Raw genomic sequence first — 19,052 nt, 5'->3', positions numbered from 1 at the left:
ATGTGCTGCTCTGCTGATTCCAAATTGCCATTGTCCAGGTAATCAGACTGAACTGTAACTCTTGTGACAATTACAGTAATATGTAAATGCAAATATATATTTTTAATGTATTAGATTTGTAGACTGCAATCCTCTGTCCACTGAAAAATTAGAACTAGCAGCAAACCACCTTGTACAAATACAGTGAAAAGCCTGGGGTGAATATACATCATATACGAAGAAAATATTTAGTTGGAATATAAAAATCCTTCTTTTTATGTTGACCGCCTCCTTGCTGATGTGCTTTTTGTACCCATGAGAATATGACAGCAATTAGGATCTTCAGTCTCTCATATCTGTCCAACCTACGCATGTCTTCAGGATTTACTCAGTTCTCTTTTGTCTCCTTATCTGAGCGTCTTAGGCTCCAATCTAGTCTTTATCTCCTGCCATCATCTCTTAACAGCTTGACTCTTTATTTTAGTTTGGGTGTAGGCTGTCTTCACAAGTTATATGTAGTTATGTTGAGTATTGATGACCTACTGATGAATCTAAGTGCTATTAATACATGCCATTCTTATACCCCTCCTGCCAATCCTCCTGGTGTCCATACATAGGCATTCCCATTCCCTGTTCATTCACAGCAATCTTAACATTTCAGTTGCAGCTCTCTGTATCACTGGTGCCTGTTAGTCTAAGCAGTGCATTACTGGAACTACCTTCCTTCATTTATGTGTTCATTAAAAAATGTCTACTTTGGGTTCAAATATCAACAGGGACCAGCTGCACTATCTAACAACTGCATGGCAGTTTAATTCTTGACGAGGCCTTTGGCAACTGATCCATTCCCATCTTGATCTGCCACTAATCCTGGGAGCATTTAAGGCCAACCAAGGGCTGGGAAAGGCAGGTTTTCCCAGTAAATGACACAGAGTTAAATTTTTCTGCACTTTTGCATAATGTTGCTCCTGTGGTCTGACAAAGCTAATGGAAAAGCTAAATATCCGTAATGCTCCTTATTCAGACTGCTCCTTAAAAATAGAAGGGAAGGGTTTGTAACTTGCACATCAGGTGGTATACTCAACTGTGCTGAGGATACCTATTTAGCCAGCAAGTGTTACAACAGGTAGCAATCATGTTGCTCAGTAGCGATCTGGTCTGGATCTTAGCAAAGCCTGAGAAGCAAAAATGCTAAATGTTCCTATGCAATCTCCTGCTTTATAATACTTTCAAATTAATAATTTGGGAGCTCTAAAACAGTGTGTTTTATTAGGTCAGGTTATAGATCAGCAGCATATGAGAAAACAGAAGTAAAGAATATTTGCAGTGGCCCACCCCAGGCTGTTGGTGCATACAGATTCATTTATCCTCAGGGAACCTTTCATTATACCTACGCATTGAGAGTATTTCAGAACCGGTAACAGCCTTTCCCTGTAGAGATATTTTGCCTTGAAACATTCTGTATCAGTATCTGAAAGACTGAAACTAATACTAGAAAGTTTAGCTGTCGTCTTCTCATAAGAAAATCAATCATAGCTCATTGCAGAAGCACATATCATGGCTTTTCCCATTTATCGTTTCCTTTTCTAGATTAACTAGAGATGGGATATGACTGTTATTACATCTCTCCAGTCATAAATATCCCCAGTAACTTCAGAATAGCAAAATGCAAGCAAGCAAGCAAACCCACAGCCCAAGAATAGATTCAGACAGCACAGTCCTGTAATTTTCATTATTAATCATTACTGTGTAAGAGATTTGCATCCACTTTCTATTTTAAGTGTACAGACTTACAATCATCTCAATAACAGCTATGAAATTTCAATTATATTGGGAATTTTGGCACCTTTAGTAGATCACAGCTTTAAACCTTCACCATACATAATTCTTGCCATACATAAAATTCCTGGTCTTATCTTACCTTAAGCCCTTACTATATTACTCCCATTGCGGTATACTGGAGCCAAAAAGAGGAGCGTGCTTTTAATGTAATTTTCTCCTATTTACATTTCCTTATTCAAGTCAGTCCTAATTGAAGAAAATGTTTCCTGTTTTCCAAACTGCTTTTTCTTATTCATATCTGCAAAGAGTCAATTGCTGCAAATGAGCCATAATAATCATAGTTATTAGTAGTATTAGTATTAGTACTGTTAACCTTTCAGGAAAATTCAGCTGTTCATTCTTTCTTGTTACATTTGAAGCTCTCTCAGGCAGAGATTGTCTGTTTTGATGTTATTTATAGCAATGAGCATGTTCTTGGTTCTCTTGGTGCTCTCGTGACATCTAATCAAACATGGAAGTGACTAACTAGAAATGCTTATTCTTGCCATCAGCTTACTCTCCACCAATGGAAAACCATATACTCTCTTCTGGAAACAATGGCACTTTAGAGTACAAGGCATCCCTGGCCCCTATCTCACCAGGAAGATACTCACCCATTCCAAAGCACATGCTTGTGGAGGATGACTACACCAGGTCAGATGCTTCTCTTTATTTATTACTTTTCATGATAATTGCAAGGGACATAGTTAAAGTGTTCCATTCACCTCAGATAGAATATTGCATAGAGTTATTTCCACTCATGTTCAAGGGAAGATGAATTGAAGCTGTTACAGGTATGAAGACAACTGAGAGAAAGATCACATGAATGAAGGCTGACGGGAGGTCTGTGTTGTCAGTCCAGTCCTGCACTGATTCCTAAACAGGATGGCTGCACTAAAGCGATGTGGCACTGAGAAAGAAAATCTACTTAGCACAGCTAGATGTCAGGATCAGTGACTCATCTGGATCACTGCATGTATGGGTGGAGGGACTGTATGTGCATTGTACCAGTCCATGACAGTACACTGGGAAAGGTCCAGGTTGTTTAGGTTAGCAAAATTGAGGCTGAAATAGCCTGTGATTGTTCTATGTACACGCATTGGAAAATAAATGTCATTCAGAGAAAACACTATGGGAAAAGAAAAATAGTGTATAAACTGACTGCAAATCAATATTGGAGGGAAACTGGAAAAAGTCTCTTAACCATTACAGAGATCATAATATGAAACAGTTTTCTGTGAGAGCAGAGAGGTTAAAAGGAAACTGTTTATGCAGTAGTACTTGATACCTTCATATAAAAGGAGTTCTTTGATGTGATCATCAGCAAAATGACCCTGGAAATTGCTTCTTATCCTTTTTTAATCCCAAAAGAATTGTACTACTCTATGGATGTCTGGTAGCAGAATTGTATCTGTGTAGCTGGTTTCCAGGTAGAAGAGAAAATAAGAAAATGCTGGGTAGGTTCTTTGCCTTTTGTTAGATCAACGCTGAATGTCACTGATGAGACAGCGTGTTTTTATCTTTTTGTTTGAAGAGCACTACCATTCACTTAGGAGACAGCAGCTGTTAACGTCTGTAAAATGAGCCCCCATTATAATGCCACAGAAAATGAGAAATTAATCCTTTTCCTTTGCTGCAGTATAAAGTCATTGTATTTAAAGCTAGGAGGGAGCCGTTCCCATCATCTGACCTGACCTACTGTGTGTATCAAGCCAAAGAATCTCCACTTATGTATTCATCAGCTTCATAACTTGCTAATTTGCATTTAATTATTTTTGTTGCATATGATTACAATCTCAAGCTGCTGAACTTGTTGGATGAGACAGATTCAGAGTAACTAAATTGGGATACAGTGTTTGATCAGGACATAAATGTATGGTAACCACACCTTGCTTCCCTATATTGGCTAGAAGAATCTCTCTGTTTTGACTGCGGATGCAAAGCTTGACATTGCTTTCCTTCAAGTTATGAGACATTCAGTTAGGATGAGTTTTCTCCAAAAGGTTCCAAGAAGTTATATTTTTTAATTAATAGTTAAACCATTGATTTCATTAAGTTGTGCATCAAGGCTTTACCTGGGTTAGCACTGACCTCTAAATACCTGTGTATAGGAAGAGCACCAATGTAGCATCTGGGTTACAATGTTGAAGGCTTTGTTAATGAGCTGAATTCTCTCCTTCTATAATGAGATTTCAGCAACATTTTTACTGAGAAGGATTTAAAAAAAAAAAAAAAGCTTAAAAATGGCCAAAAAAATCAATCTTACAAGTAGATAATAGCTAAGGGGTTCAAGAAAGACTTCACAGAAAGTGAAGTCTTCCTCAAAAGGGAGACAACTTGCACTGTGCAGTAAAAGACCATTTAACTTGTCAGAAGGCCTGGAAGGTAATGAAGAGCTATCTTTAGACAGTTCTCTGTTTCTCTGTGTTCCATGCAGCTGATTTTATCTAATTATTTCTACCAAAAAGAAACCCAAACAAGTCATATAAGAGAAGGCAGTGACAGTCCGAGCCCATTAGTCTGCTAGAAAGCACACTTGCTCAAAGAACCATGCAGGTTTTATATTGAAAGTAATTAGTATGTCTTTTTGATCTTTTAAGGAAGAAAGATGCATTTCTATGCTGATATTTTTAGGGTTTCTTTAAACAAGTTAATTCTGCTGGTTTGGCTTCTGACAGTAAAAGCAAACACTGGCACAGTCTGGTTCTTGACTGAGGTATTCACACCAATGTCCATTTTGTATTATTTGGGGGGAAAAAAATGAATGCCCAGAGAAGCTGTGAAATACTCCTCTCCTGTGTTCTTGTTCCTATCTGGGCTGATATCCAAAGTCTTCTCTGGCACTGGCACTATTGACAGGAGAGTCTGACTCTACAAATATGACTTTCTGTGCAAGGCATGTGGCACTAGCAGAAATAAAGGTGTCGAGTAGTAGGAGCAGAATGCATCCATGCAGAATGCCCTTGAATGCATCAGAGCAAATCAGATGAAAATCTCATCATTCTAAACAAGTATTTACTTCGACCTGTTGAAAAGGAGGCTATTATGTACTTAATTATATTAGTGTTAAGAGTTTATATGCTACACTGTTACCCAGGATACAAAAGCACAAAGGTAAAATGAATGTAGTCATAAGGTAAAGGAAATTCTTGCCATTGCATTTCCTTACTTGATATATATCATACAGCACTATCTGAGAGGCACCCAAACAAGAGCCAGAGACCAGGTTTCTCCTCTGAGTACAATGATAACATCTTCAAAGCAGAGTCATTTAACCCTTGAATGATGCTGAGCCTTTTTGTTTGCTTTAACCATCCACATAGCTAATTATTGCCTATTGATTCAAGTGGGACTATGGAAAAGGCCACAGTTAACTCTCACAGTGATTTTCACAGCCGTACACTGAGAATAGTGAATATACTCTTTCTGTGCAGTGCCACTGGATTTGCAGATGAGTGCCACTAAAATAAGAAGATATTTGGAACACCTTTTTTGCTGACCAGTTTAGAGTTAAAATCTTTTGGGACATTAATTATCATATTGATAATTTTATTGAAACTTATAGGTTTCCTCACATATTTTGTTATAATTAAGATGTTTGCCAACTACTGCAGTGCTGTCCATTAAAATGACCTGGTTCATGCTGCAAGGGGTTTTCAGGCCTAATTTACATTTTGATCACATAGGGAAATTTTACCTGTGCAGTCACAATATGGCAACACTTCCAGCAGGTTTTCATTTGTGCCGGCTATATTTGGAACGGTAACTTCTCCACTAGAAGAGCTTTTGCAATTGCATAATTATTTCTGCATGTGATTTGAGTGAGGCTGATGGCAAGCTTTCTTTTAACTTACTTGCTATAATGAAGCTATTGGTAAAGCTTAAATGGTTGAATATTCATCTCAATTTGTCCACTTCTTCTTGCTTTCCTTTTTTTGTCTTTCTTTTTTTTTTGCTCCAGTCTTAAGGTGTTTTTTTAACTAAATACTCATATTTTGCAAACAAAAATAAGTGTTTCTGTTGATAAAAACTTAGATTTTTTTGATCTGATATTGAATCTGCATCTGAAAAAATTCAGATGAGCTCTTGCTTTATAAAATGAAGGGAGAAACATAACTTAATCCAAGCAAAAGAGAGAGAAAAAAAAATGAATCATCTTTAGCCACAAGTTTTAATGAAGCTGGATGTTGTCTTTTAATTACTGAGCTTTTTGAAATTGGGTATACAATTGGTCCAAAATGCTGCCAATGATGGGCATAATTTACTTTTTGTTTTGTTGGATACATTTTAAATTCTCTCTGGATAGAAGCTTTGCCTTCCTTCATTTTTTATGAGGATTGTCACCTTTTAAAATCTAAATGAAATAACAATGTCAGGTTAGTAGTATGGGGGATCAAAAGTGGGTAAAAGCCAACTCTATCAATACAGTCATCACATTCAATACAATCATCATCAGTCCTCAAGTAAGTCCTTATTTGTTTTAATTTCTAGTAAGACTAAAGTGTTGTGCAGGTAATGCAGGAGATTCCTTGACTGTTGCTGACAATTTCCTAATGCTGCCATAGGGGAGAAACAGGAATAATTCTCTGCTTGACTTGATGCTTACATAAAGGAAAAAACTAGAGGCAGAGGTGGTGATAAATAACAGCTGGATCAGAGTGACCATGAGCTGTTTCAGTTCGTGATTCAAAGGAAGTGTAACTAGTCAGCAAGTTATGAGTGTAGACTTCAGAAGAGCAGACTTCAGCCTTTTTGGAGAAGTGCTAAGCAGAATCTCTTGGGATGCTGCCACAGAGACATAGGGTCCATGAAAAATGGATGATTTCTAAATAAGACTTGTTGAGAGCTCATGAATGAACCATCCTGTTTAGCAGGAAGGCAGAGCAGCAGAAGGCCTTCTTGGCTGAGCAGAGAGCTTTCTGATGGCCTAAAATCCAAGATATAGGCAAGCATTGCTCACCCGCTTAATGGCAAAATTGAAAAGCTGTTTGATTTGAGCTAAGACAAGGGTTATAAAGGAAAACAAAAAGTGATTCTTCACTTATTTTCAAAAAATAAGGTAGGATAAGACAGACTATACAGAAAAAAGGTGAAGTACACAACATCATCTTTTAAGGGACCAGAGGTAATTGAAATATTCAGCATAGATTTACCAAAAGCAAATTATCTGCTTGTCCAGCCTGGTGGTCTTTCCTTATAAAAGCTGTGCGGATGATGGGATAACAGTGGCTGCCCTATACCAACCCAGGCTACAGCACAGGTCTTGCCTTGATTAGGAATTCCTCTTTGCTGGATGAAAACACAGCTGACTCCAAAGTCATACCTGACCTATGCCGTAGCTCCCACAGATGTGTGTCTGGATCTGCTGTGGGACACACAGTGATTCCTTTTCTCCACTAGCTCCTCTGGGGAGTGGCTGCAAAGGTATTTCTCACACCTCTTCTGTGGGCAGGAGATGCTGCAACACAGGGAGCACCCTTTAAAACTCCTCCAACAGCATCTCATCCAAACATGAGGAAGTGTTGGATAAACACATTGAACTAATCAATACCTGGAAAGAAAATATGCTTTATAAAGGTTTGGAAACCTTCTGGATACCCTTTGGATATCTCTTGGATTATATGCTGTCACATTGCTCATCAGCTTTCTCCCAGCATGGCTATGCTCATTTGCATGCAAGGGGCTGACTTTGGTGAGACTTTTGATACAGTCTCCCACAGCATTCCCATTTGAAAGAGTAGACTGTAGGAAGAGACTGGGTTGGGAACTGACTGAACCAGTAGGCTGAAAGGGTAGTGATTGCTTGATATCTGTCAGGTGGTCAGTGATGAGCAGAGCTGCTCAGGATACCTTGCGCGTCAGTGAATATCTTCATCAATGACCTAGATCATGACACAGAGTGCACCTTCAGCAAATTTGCAGAGGATGATAAATGAAGGGGGAGTGGTTAACATGACAAATGACAGAGCTGTATTCCAGAGGTATCTTGATATCCTCAAGGACTTGACATTGAAAAGCCTCATTAAGTTCAGTAGGAAGAAGACTGCACCTCAGTGCTGTGCAACAGCAGCACACACTTGTATGGGCCATGAAACAAACATGAAACTGCTGCTTCATTGAAGATGACCTGGAGGTTACAACAGATGCCAGGCTAAACATGGACCCGGGAGTGCATCTCATTGCCAGTCAGGTAATCAGCATAGTAGGCTATAACAGAAGCATGGCCAGTAGAAAAAGATGAGTTATTTTCTAGAAGGCTGTGACCAATTCCCCTACTTTAACTTGAAAAGCGTTGTGGAAAAACAAGAGTTCTCAGGGTCCTAAATTGCCTGGAGATTAGAGGGATATTGAGGGAACTGAGGCTTGTTTAATGTTGTGAAGAAGAAGTTAAGGGGCACTTTAAGAGCACCCTATAAGTACTCAGTAGCAAAGATGGTGAAACTAAACTCTTCTCAGTAGAGAAGGACCAATGGCCCGAAGCATTTCCTTTGGATGTTCTGGTTTCAGTTTGAGAAGAAAACAATAGACAGTAGGTGGGTGTAGCAGTGCTATAGCAGGTTTCTTAGTAGGGTTGTGAAATACCCACCCTTTGAGATTTTTAGGCTTTGGCTAGATAAAATCATGGCTGATCTGTTCTAGTGTTTGCAGTAATCCTGCTTCAAGCACAGGATTGGATGAGATGACCTATACAGATGCATTCCAACCAAATTTTCTATGACAGTAGGAAGAAAAGAAGTGTTGTTTTATTTTAGGATTTGTGTGGTATGTTCATTACTTGTACAGCTGAGAGAGAATTGCAGTTTACTCTTTAGCAGATGTCTGCCTTCCTATTTGCAGAAATGTTGAAATTATAACCTAAAAATCCTGTGGCTCTTAGCTGTACATTCCTTCTGTCTTAATGAACAAGATCAAGAAAGAGCCATAAAAACAAAGAGCTACAGTCTTGAGTTTTTACTTCCTATTTAACTTCAGGAAATGATGACATCAAAATTCTGTGCTTCAGCTAATAAAAAATTCACTTTAACATTTAACTCTGGCTGGATAAAAACTCATGGATGGAAAAGCTGAGTTCCCGGTTTTGCTGTGAAAAGCATATTTGATTTTTTTTTACACGTATCTTTGCAAAATAACATTTTCTGGATGAGGAGGAGGTGCTGGGGACTGGGAGGAAGAAAAAGAAGAGCCATGAGTTGAAGTCTCTGGGGGGGGTTATTCCATTTTGAAAGTACCATTCCTCGACTGCTTGTTTACTTATATAAACTTGCTGGTTGAGTATATTTTATGGAAACACCTTTAAGTTTATATTGATACACAGATTTGACTTTCCAGTATTAAACTATAGCAACTAACATTATGGTTTGTGTGTTATAAAACTGTAAGTCATAGTTTTCTGATGTGGTTTTATGAAGCATAGCAGTAGGTAAAAAGAACTGCAGTTTTTAGTTATAAGTCCTGAAAACAGTTCCTTTGGGATTCTTTAATGAATTGATTTAGTTAATCCATTGACAAAATCTATATATTGCATGTTTTAAAAGTGTGTATTTGCTGAAAACAGTTAGCTGCGTAGTTCTTGTGTGGGAACAGAATTGAAACTCACGTTTCCCAGATGATCTTCAAGTAGCGTAGGTAGAACTTTCAGATGGTGATTTTTACACCGTGTTTTTGACCCGATATTACTTTATAAGTGATGAGTAAAGGACACGTGGAAGTGCACAGATGCAGTTATATGAATATGACATGCAATTGCAAGCTCTCTATCGTGTCACCGTGCCTAACCCAAACTCAGCATGTCAGCTATGCCCTCAAAAGAATAAACTAGTAATATGGGGAGACTGATAATTCCCTTAATGTATTCTTATTAAATTAGTTATAACTTGGGCAGATTAATTGTTTAAGTTAATATTTTCGTGCTCATTTTTTGCCTGGCACTGGATTTATTTATCTAGGAATAGAGAAGTTTGTATGTTAATTTTGATTTAAAATTCAGTGTAAATTATATCTATTATATTTAAAATAATTTTAATTAACTACTGCTATTACCAAATTAAATTGCATTTAGTTCCAACCATAGCTACTTGGTCATTTAAGGGATGGAGGGAGAATTACATGTCTTAGTTCATGTTCTGTTCTAGTCTAGTCCATCTTAAAAATTGTGGTGATATTGTATATTAAGTACTGTAGTATTCCACACATAGCTTCACAGTGTTGAAATATGGTAGAAGATGGAACTTAATCCACATACCATATCCACTGCATTTGTGAAAATCCATCTTAATGCCAAAAAAATATTAGTCTTTGGAAATCTGCAGTTTATTTGTGTTTAGTATTTTTTGCAATAGAACTCTTCAGATTCCGTATTGCACATTGAGGTATATCAAAGCTTCTCACTTCTGTAATAGTGACTCGATTACTTAAAAAGCCAGCGTGATTGAGCACAGCATTATATGGCCAAATATCATTTTCTCTCTACTTATTTCTTGCCCCTCTTTCTGACACAGAAACACAAGCAAGAGTGATTCTGTTTTGTGTTTGGAGTGCTCAATTCTGTCAGATTTTAACATTGAAGAGACCAGAGGAATAGTGGGAGTGTGTCTGGCAAGGAATTGTGGTGAGATTGAATGCTAGCTAAAATGAGGGAGAGCTTGTCACTGGTTGTGTGAGAATGGAAATCATAAAAAGGGAAGACTGGTATTTTTTGGGTATGTAAACTTGGATTTGGAAGTGGAATTCAGGAGAAGGAAGAACATAAGTAGAGAAAAATAGTCTGGAGAAGTGCAGCAATGAATTTCAGGGCTGCTAAACCAGCGACTCCCTCACAGTGAGATATGAGGTCTGGGATAATCAATATCTGTGCAAGAAGACTGGGGCAAGGAGCAGACGTACAGAGCAGGTAGGAAAAGTTGCTGTTAAGATGCTGGCAGGATCAGGCTAGGGCCATGTCTGTCTGGAAAAATGGAGAGGAACCCTATGGTCCCACCAGGCACTCTGTCATGGAAAGCCATCTCCATTGCCTGTCCGTTTGGAAGGTGACAGCCTACTGCTGCTACTGGTTTCCCCCTGTCTCTCAGAAGGCAGAATTCTTATGCTCTGCCTCTTAAGTTAGAGACCCTGCTGATTATTCAGTTGTATTCAGTATAGTGTCCCATAATAGGATTTCTTTCTTGGGTTAGTCTTCAATTAATCTAAGGGATTATTAAAAAAAACCCTCAACAATTTAGAAGAACCCTATTTGAGTTGCACATTAAATGTTCAGTTAAGAAAAGAAAAATATAAGCTTATTTTTCTGTATAACCTTAAATTGGATCCTTGGTGAAATAGGATAGTACAGAATTTAGTTATCATCAAAAAATATCTGCTGGTAAAACACAAGTCCACAGCTTTTTAAAAAAAAGGTCACAGCTGTATTTCTTAGCAATCATATTATTCATTCCTTTCAATGAGGCATGAAATCATTAAATTGCAAAGCAGCTATTTGATATGTATAATGTATTTAATACATAACTTTTATCTTAAGCTAATAATTTAACTTTACAAATGCATAGTAGTTGTCTGCCTAACATAAGATTTCATTTTGCTACCCCAAATTTATTTTAAATAATAGGTCTTTCTTCCAAAGAATAATTTATGTTAAAGTAAAAATATAGTTATTGTCAAGTCACCAAGTAGTCTGCTATGTCCTGAGTAAGCCACACTGATTTAAACGGACCTGTCGGAGATCCCCAAGTAATAGGATTTGACTATTTCTAATACAGTCAATGGAAGCTACTTATTACTTAACACTTTAAAAGAAAAAAATCAAATTCCAGACTCTGCTTTAGCGCTTGTATAGAGATTTTTTGAAATGAGCTGGTAGGATTAGCAGTGATAATGCACATGGAAATAGTAAGTAACATTTAATAGTGCACAGAGGAAAAAGATAGCCCCGAGTACATACTGCACATGTCATGGACATGGACTCTTAAAGCAGCTATTACCAGTTAGTCCTGTGACATTGTCAGCTCAGTACTCAAAAGCAATCAATAAAGTAATTAAGAATGGAAATAGGATCTGATAGGAAAGGAAACAGTGCAAAATATAATGTTTTCCTGTATGAATCTATGACGCATCCAAGCCTTGAATACTACATGCAGGCAACTGGTGAGAGCCCAGAAGAGGGTGACAAAGATGGTCGGAGTGTAACATAGTTTGCAGGTGAAGCTAAATAAATAGTTCCAGTATAGAAAAAAGATGTCAGAGAGAGCTAGAAGAGAGCTCTGCAAAAGTACCTGTGGCATAGAAAAGACAAGAGGCAACTACTATTAACACTTTTTTACAACTCAGATACAGGGAGTTTACAATGCATTGCCAAGTTTAAAATACAGAAAATTTAAGGTTTTGAAATGTTACCATATATTATCAATGTGCAACCAAGGAACAGGCTTACAGTACACAAAGTTAGAGGTGTTTGGGTATCTCACATGATTGGTTTGTGGGACTCATTGCCCCAGGGGGTTGTGAAGAACTAGGGATAGAAAAATGTACAAATACAGACGAGGATAAGTGCTCGAATACATGGTGCATAGGCCTACTGACCACTGTTTGCTTGGATTTAGTTTCTGGTCTACATGGTCCTTATCTTGCTGAGTTGCAGCAGCTGGGCAGGGAAGGGCTATTCTTTACTGACCCTGTTTCCTACAAAGTCACTGCAAATGACTAGGGCCTTTGGTCTTACAGTCTCACCATTCCTAAGAGAAACAGCCTTCTTTTCCATTACTGCAACAGAACATCATTACTGATTATTTTCAAATTAAGCAGCCATTTCCTTTCTTTATTCCTAATGTCTGAGAATAACAAGTGTAGAGTTGGGTGCAGAATATTAAAAGTTTTAAATTATGCATTTTCATAGACCATTTCATCTAAAAACCCGTATGCAGACAGGCTGAGAAAGTTGGGGCTGTTCAGCCTGGAGAAGAGAAGGCTGCGTGGAGACCTCCTAGCAGCCTTCCAGTATCTGAAGGGGGCCTATAGGGATGCTGGGGAGGGACTCTTCATTAGGGACTGTAGTGACAGGACAAGGGATAACAGGTTAAAACTTAAACAGGGGAAGTTTAGATTGGATATAAGGAAGAAATTCTTTCCTGTTAGGGTGGTGAGGCACTGGAATGGGTTGCCCAGGGAGGTTGTGAATGCTCCATTCCTAGCAGTGTTCAAGACCAGGTTGGATGAGGCCTTGGGTGATATGATTTAGCGAAAGGTGTCCCTGCCCACAGCAGAGGGGTTGGAACTGGATGATCTTAAGGTCCTTTCCAACCCTAACGATTCTATGATTCTATGAAATGGTATGGTTAAGAGGAACAAAGCCATTCTTACTCTTCGTTACTGTGCTAAAAAGAATTGCCATGATCTAAGCACTTGTTTTGCAGTTATAGTAAACTTTAAGCCTCATGAAAATAGCAGCTAATAATGAAAAAGCTGAGAAATCATTGATTATAGAAGAATTTCCAGAAAAAACTAACGTAATGTACTTCAGGTGTTTTCTTCTAGCTCTTCACACCCTGCCTGTGTCTTTCATTTAATGGAAAGAAACATGCCATATAAATGATTGGGTCTTATTTGAATTGCCAGGACACAACCTATGAAATAGAATCGACTTTCAATTCTAAATAAATCTATTGAATGATAATGTATGTGTTCTCCTAGAATATTATATGAACAAGAAATTGAAAGATGTCAAAAGGCGTATGCAAATCACTGGTTATTAGAATCATAGAATAGAATCATAAAATAGTTAGGGTTGGAAAAGACCTTAAGATCATTTAGTTCCAACCCCCCTGCCATGGGCAGGGATGCCTTGTGCTAGATCATGTCCCTCCAGGCTCTGTTCAACCTGGCAAAGTGGAAGAGTTCGTTTATATTAAAATGCTATTGATTTTTTGTTTTAATAGTGCTATACTTTTAGCAACAGTTCTTTGCACACTTCCCAGCAACACTTTATTAGCAGTACGAATGCATTTGTTGTCTTTACTGAACTTGGGTACAATTAAAAATGGCTACTCAAAAAAGTAAAGTTGGAAACTTGCAGCATTGTGAGATTTATTCTCTCTCAAATTGAATCTAGCATTCCCTGGCTGTAGTCCTGCATAGTCAATACGCTGTGAGAGCTTAGCTGGTTTCTTTCCATATCATAAAAGCTTTTAAAATGTTTTGTAAAATTAAACTGTTAACAGTTATTATGCTGCATGTTGGCAACTGGATGCTGCCAAACAGGATTCTGCAATAAAAAGAAGTTAAAATTGAATTGAGGACCCTGCATGGCGCTGAGGAGAGAATGGTTTTAATAATGCCATTTTCTTATAACTTCTGCTGTGCAATAAAGCCAGCCTGAAACAATAACACAGTGATCCAAACAAGGAATAATAAGGACTACAACCAACCAGGAAGATGTCTTTTCTTTACACAATCTGTTATGAAATAAATAAAGAAAGCCAGTGTCAGATCAGTGTTCTACCTCCCACCGTTACGGTTGTTACAGTTAGCTCTTCCACCAGTTAGTTATATCTTTCTGTAGAAATTGTGTCTCACTGCAGTTAGGTCTATTCTGACTGACAGGTCCAGCTTTCAATAATTTTGGGAGAAATATAAGTGACGAGAAAATGTTGTGTTGGAAGAATCATTTAATAAATCTTGTTGATATTCTTAGTTATCTTTTAGGGTTTATGGGGGAGAATAGGGAGGTGTCGTCCAAAGTAGGTATGTACTAGTTTGCCATAGGGAAGGTGAAGATTCAGGAGGATATTTGAAGACAGTCTGTTGAAGCAAGTATCCCATGTTACTTCTAAGGATTACTGGCCTACATGAAGCACAGTTTGTATGAGCAGGACAGTGATGTGCCCAGTGGATATTTTGCCATTATTTAATTTATATTAAATCTAATTGGGAGAGAAAATAAGTTTATACTGATCTGAGCTGGACCCTTGATGTTACATATTGCTTGTTTTCAAGTTCTTGTTTTTCTTGCCAATAAAATGTGCAGCCAGGGCCCAGCCATGCAACTTAACAAGGTATTAGCATGTACCTTTGAGTATTATGAAGGTGTCTAAAGAAGTAGTTCAGTCCATGGTCTTAATGACCTTGAAGAATTACATCTGATGGTAAATAAGTGCCTATGATGATCTCAGACCAGTTCATAGACCTTACAAGGAGTGTACTCATAACTGGAATTAGCCAACACTCTGAATCCTATTCTAAGCAAAGAGTCCAAGCTTTAAATGGATAAGAAGTTTGAATTCCTTTTCTTAACCTTAAGACCTTTCTTTTCTGATGAATTAGAAAGGGTGTGGTGTTAGCTAGGTCACAGTATCGCATAATACCAATGAGTAGAGTGCTTTATACAACAATGTAGTGACTTGTTCTAATTTTCTATTATCTTACCGTCCAGCAAGATTAAAAAGAGTGAAAAATGCTAAATGTTTTAAAATCTGGTGGGCTTCACAAGAGATTTTGTTAGGGCCCCACGTTTCTATTAGAAGGATTAATGTGGTCTCAGTATCTAGGTAGATGTTAAATGTTTACCTTTGTTTTGCTTTCAGAAGCAGTTTGTAACCCAGTTCACAAAGCACTCATATCTGTCCATCTCTGTGGCATGATTTGTGTCTCAGCACAAGGTTGGATGGTCACTCACTGATGACTCAGTGTAGTTTGAGCATTCACAATATATCCAAAGGGTAGAAACATTCGTATTGTCTACTACTCCGAGAAGAAAAGTAACTTGAATATAGGAAGCTAGCAAGTGGTTTATGGACTGGTTAGTGTTTTAACCCATGGAGAAATCTACAATTTTTATTCATCATTCTGCACTGTGGCAACACTTCAATTTTCACAGCAGGTATCATTTATATTCGATATTTGTACTGTTCTTTAACATACTGCCTAAAAGCAAAAGTGATTTCTGAGGGAATGAAAGACAGTATTGGTCTGAAGTACAATAATAAAAGTGGTTTTCCTCTGGATTTTTTTGTACTGAAAGCAGCAATTGATTTAGTAAATAAATTACTGGATCCAACCCTCTGTAACAAGTCTGAAATATGCTGATAAAAAAGAATTGCTACCTTGACAATTTGTAAAGGGATTTTCCTAAATGCTTGACAGAAAGCTTTATACCACAATGAGTGGCAGCTTTGCTATTTTGATATTTGTTAATCTTAAAATGCCATTTTTATAACTGTAAAGTTTTCCCTGGGAAAGTCAGGCACAAAGAGTTCTCAAATTGTATGTCAGATTGCAATGAATAATGTTATTAGCAGCAAATGAGACCAAGTTTTAAGTAAAGCAGCTACTCCTCTTTCCCCAAAGGACAAAACCAGAAACTAATAACAAAGGAAAATCTGTTCTCTGTTATCTGCCAGTGCATCCACAATCACAATAACTTCTGGTACCTGTGAAAGTCACAGCAAAAACCGCACCCATGTGAGGCACAGTGCAGCCAGAAGAACAGAAAGAGTTCATTAACTGCTTGGCCTCTTGATATTTTCAGGCTTCTGAAATCAGATTTTCATCTAGCTGCTCTGTATTGCTGTGATTAAAGGCAGTGGCATATCCTGGATCTTCTGGCAGAAGTGAGGATATGACAGCAATTGCATCTTGGCATCCTTTACAACAGAAACATCAGGAAATTATGAGTCAAGTTTCACTCTGCCGGTAGTCCCAGAGGTATCTGCTGGGCCAGCGCTGTAGTTGAAGAAGTTGCATGATGGGAAATGTACTATATGGTGCTTTTTGCTTTTAAAACTTTGCTGGTTTTCTCCTGTGGATCCCTGGCTGATTGGTACTAAAGGCTGCATCCCCTTCTCCCCTCTCCCTTGTTGGCTCCCTGGGAGGTTTGTGGTAAGTATTGCCTCTAGGCATTAGGAGAGAAGTGCTTTAGGGTCAGTGTCAGCTGATGCTAAAGTATCAGCTTTAGGGTCTTATCCTTCTTATCTAGCTTTGCAGACTGCTGTCTGTAATTTGGAGCAGCAGTGCAAGTGCAACTGCAGTACCCTTGTCAATGAGGTTACCTGCTTCAGATGTGGTCTGCATAATCAGATTTTGAAGGCTGAATCTGAAAAGAGAGCCAAGAACTCCTGAAATGAAATGAATTGCCTGCCAATGAAATGAATTGCTTACATGGTTCGTTACCATCAGTGTTATTACAGGGTATGGATCACTTTGACCACAGTTCTACTTGCAAAGTCCCAGCTCATTGAGGCAGGAGTATATTGTATTAACAAGTAATACGTACTTCATTTAATTTTAAATTCATGGGTAAAAAAATACATCTTTTTAGGTAATAAACGTTTTCTTCAATGCAGTACTTAAAATCAAAATCACAGAAAGCTGTGCAGAAGTAATATTGTTAGATTTTATGTATATATATATATATTTAAAGAGAGTATGTGGGAAAATTCATAACTGAGCTTCAGAGATAAGATGTTCCGTTTCAGTGCCACACTTCCCATAAGCCAGTTTTATGGCCCACTTATATTGTGTGTATTGTTAGATGCAGTTGCTTGTATGCCATAATGCTGTGGTATCGTTTCCTTTAGCTGCACACTTGTCAGAAAAGCCCTACTGAAAAGGTCTTGACAGAATTGCTGTGCATGCTTTTAAAATGATTGCTGTGTTTTCTCAGTCACTAATACACACCTGATCTTTTACTCTTGTCTCTGTATCACCAGGCCTCCTGAACCTGTTTACAGCACTGTGAACAAACTGTGTGATAAACCACCTTCTCCTAGGCACTATTCCCCTGTCGAGTGTGACAAAAGCTTCCTTCTTACAGCTCCCTATCCCCACTACCACGTAGGCCTGCTCCCTGACTCTGAGATCACCAGGTACTGCATGCGCTTCTTCCTCACCTCCTTCGTTTGAGTGCATGAACATCACTGGATTTATCGCATAGTTTGCATCTTCACCATAGATCTTTTTCTACAGCTTATGCTTGTTTTTAACCATGCTTTCACATTTGCACCACTGGAAGATATGTGCTACCGCAGTATGTAATTTTGGTCATCCAAAATCCAGTGATGAATGCAGGCAATGTTTTGGTCCATTGGAATGGTGCTCTAAAATAGGTTACATGATATGTATCACATTTTAAAACTGAATTCAGTATTTCTTTCTCTGTGAGAATGAAAAACGCTTAAAGCTTCACTGAAAGCTGCAGCAATTCGGTTTGATTCAGTCATTTTATTTCTGTGTTGTGCATACTTTGATCACTGAGCATCTTTGGGTTTATAGGGTGGCTGCCTAAGCCTTTCAGATGCGATTGAGGAAAAAATAATCACCTCCCTCACCATGCTGTGGTCGAGAATATATCTAAACTTTAGCATTCCCTATGCTAGCTGTGCTAAAACCTAAAGTGTAAAACCTAAAGTGATGAACATTTCCTTAAATGAAGTAATGGCAGATATTTCTATAAAATATTATCAGTGACTGCCTCCTGAGAAATATTTAATAAAGAAAAACATACCCTCCAAAAATGTATCTAGCATAACCCAGCTATTCTTCTGTAGTCTACTGCAACAGTAGTAAGCTATTTGCAAGCAAGACTTGGGAGATATAGGAAGAGCAGGATACAAGTTTTCAAGATGTTGAGTGCTTCCTTTGTCACGGAAAATACTGTCAACTTCGGTATTCTCGAGTGGAAAAAAAATAATTGTATTTGGAGCTTTGATCACAGGCAATATCTACAGAAAACACTTGTCAAAGAAAAGAGTAATGTGGGAAGAGTAAGAGCAGAAGCGTGTAAGTGGAAAGTAAAATGGTAAATTAATGTAAGATGCACTAACAGGAAAGAAACCCCAGGGATTAGAAAAACAGCTGTGAAATGCATTGCAGTGCTGTGAAATAGAAAGCTAAATTAAAAAAGCAATAAGAGAAATACTAGTGAAAAATGCAGCAGATGTGGTAAGACCACGCAGAAGCTGTTTGTTCTTTAGAATGAAAACTGTGTAGCTTCTAGAATTTGTAAACAGATGCTTAATCATTGGACAAAGGGATTAGTCAAGCTGTGCGGTGCAAGTTTGGGTGAAGACACTGATAAGGGCAATGTTTTATAAAGGTACAAATAACTCCAGAAAGGTGCTAGCTTGGAGTATTGTGCACAGTTCTGGTGTCCTCAACATAAAAAGGACATGGAACTGTTGTAACGAGGGCCACGAGGAGGATCAGGGGACTGGAGCACCTCCCATATGAAGACAGGCTGAGAAAGTTGGGGCTGTTCAGCCTGGAGAAGA

The 19,052-nt window shown here is 38.2% G+C and overlaps 1 protein-coding gene across 24 annotated transcripts in view; it reads left to right on the top strand.

The window, feature by feature from the left end:
* The window catches only part of DLG2 (discs large MAGUK scaffold protein 2), a 995,744-nt gene that overhangs the window by 727,075 nt on the left and 249,617 nt on the right, over positions 1–19,052 (top strand). For 22 of the 24 annotated variants that reach the window (XM_057396723.1, XM_057396722.1, XM_057396721.1 and 19 more), the window contains 2 exons: positions 2,313–2,454; positions 17,493–17,648. In XM_057396723.1, coding sequence (XP_057252706.1) covers positions 2,313–2,454; positions 17,493–17,648 — 298 coding nt within the window. The remainder of the gene's footprint in view (positions 1–2,312; positions 2,455–17,492; positions 17,649–19,052) is intronic. The other 2 variants (XM_057396742.1, XM_057396745.1) reach the window with 1 other exon arrangement.

This window comes from Pezoporus wallicus, unplaced genomic scaffold (assembly GCF_028554395.1).
Source record: "Pezoporus wallicus isolate ANWC-B61680 ecotype Strahan unplaced genomic scaffold, APGP_CSIRO_Pwel_v1 contig_13458, whole genome shotgun sequence".
NCBI lineage: Eukaryota > Metazoa > Chordata > Aves > Psittaciformes > Psittacidae > Pezoporus > Pezoporus wallicus.
Note: the sequence above shows the minus strand (reverse complement) of the source record. Positions and strands in the feature narration are given on the sequence as shown.